Source organism: Aplysia californica, unplaced genomic scaffold (genome assembly GCF_000002075.1).
Source record: "Aplysia californica isolate F4 #8 unplaced genomic scaffold, AplCal3.0 scaffold00004, whole genome shotgun sequence".
In the NCBI taxonomy this organism is placed as follows: domain Eukaryota; kingdom Metazoa; phylum Mollusca; class Gastropoda; order Aplysiida; family Aplysiidae; genus Aplysia; species Aplysia californica.
In genome coordinates this window covers 138,956-139,913 of record NW_004797274.1, presented here as the reverse complement: position 1 = coordinate 139,913, position 958 = coordinate 138,956, and the positions used below count along the sequence as shown (strand labels likewise).

The 958-nt window shown below is 34.7% G+C and overlaps 1 protein-coding gene across 1 annotated transcript in view; it reads right to left on the bottom strand.

The window, feature by feature from the left end:
- LOC101860291 overlaps positions 1–379 on the bottom strand; it is an 11,727-nt gene extending 11,348 nt beyond the window's left edge. The window contains exon 1 of the mRNA XM_035968446.1: positions 24–379. Coding sequence (XP_035824339.1) covers positions 24–268 — 245 coding nt within the window. The 5' untranslated portion in view covers positions 269–379. The remainder of the gene's footprint in view (positions 1–23) is intronic.
- Positions 380–958: the final 579 nt, after the last annotated feature.

Sequence of the window (958 nt, the reverse complement as noted above, 5' to 3'; positions counted from 1 at the left end):
AGATCAAATTAAAAAGTACATACGTGGATGTTAAGTTGTAATAGTCGTAATTGATAATCGAGCACAGAAAAACAAAAGGAGTATTAAAATTTTTTGAACTTGTTGTAGACCTCCTATTAATTAAATTACCTCTAAGACTAAAACTATCGCTACTTTTACTTTTACTGTTACATTCAACTTTGTAAAACAAAAGGATGGTGCATGTCAAGGCAACTGATCTAAGAAACAGTTGATTCATGTTCCCAAAAATACATCCAGGTGTCTGCATCTAGGTCTGCTTTTTAAAAAAATATGATTTATTCCGACGAGTTAATTGCAAAGAACAGAGTTTTCCTACTCTACGCTTGCTCTTCCACACAGCGACCTAACACAAACATCAACACTGCCATATTTGAAGTCATGTGACTTTTTTGTTTACAAATAGCGATGTATATTCGCATTTATGACAGCAATTCTAACAACTATTAATCCGTATTAATATCCTAATGACCAGTCGCAATATTTGAAAATGTACATGTACACATCATGTACATTATAATGTATATTGGGGGCTATGGTGTATTATAATATGTTGTTGTTTTTTTAATGCCTCGCCTGCATGCTCGCTAAACATTGCCTTTAGCAAAACATGAACCAAGAGAGTTTACAGTAATACTGTAAATCATCTCTGCAACAACCCAGAGCGTAGGGCATTAATTTTGATGCCATGTTTTATAACTTTCGACCGTCGTTTTATTGATCCTCTCCAGAAATTTGATTATTGTTTTACAATGGCATTTTGTTCTATTTCATTTTTTTTTCAAGCAAATGTTATCAAGTCTTACTCAGAGACACAACCCAGTGATCATCCAACTAAACGAGTGTCACCGACACACACTTGCTAATACATAATGTATTATTATAATGAGCCCTCATAAACCACGCAGTCACAAAATGTTGGAAAGGTTGGGGGGGGGGG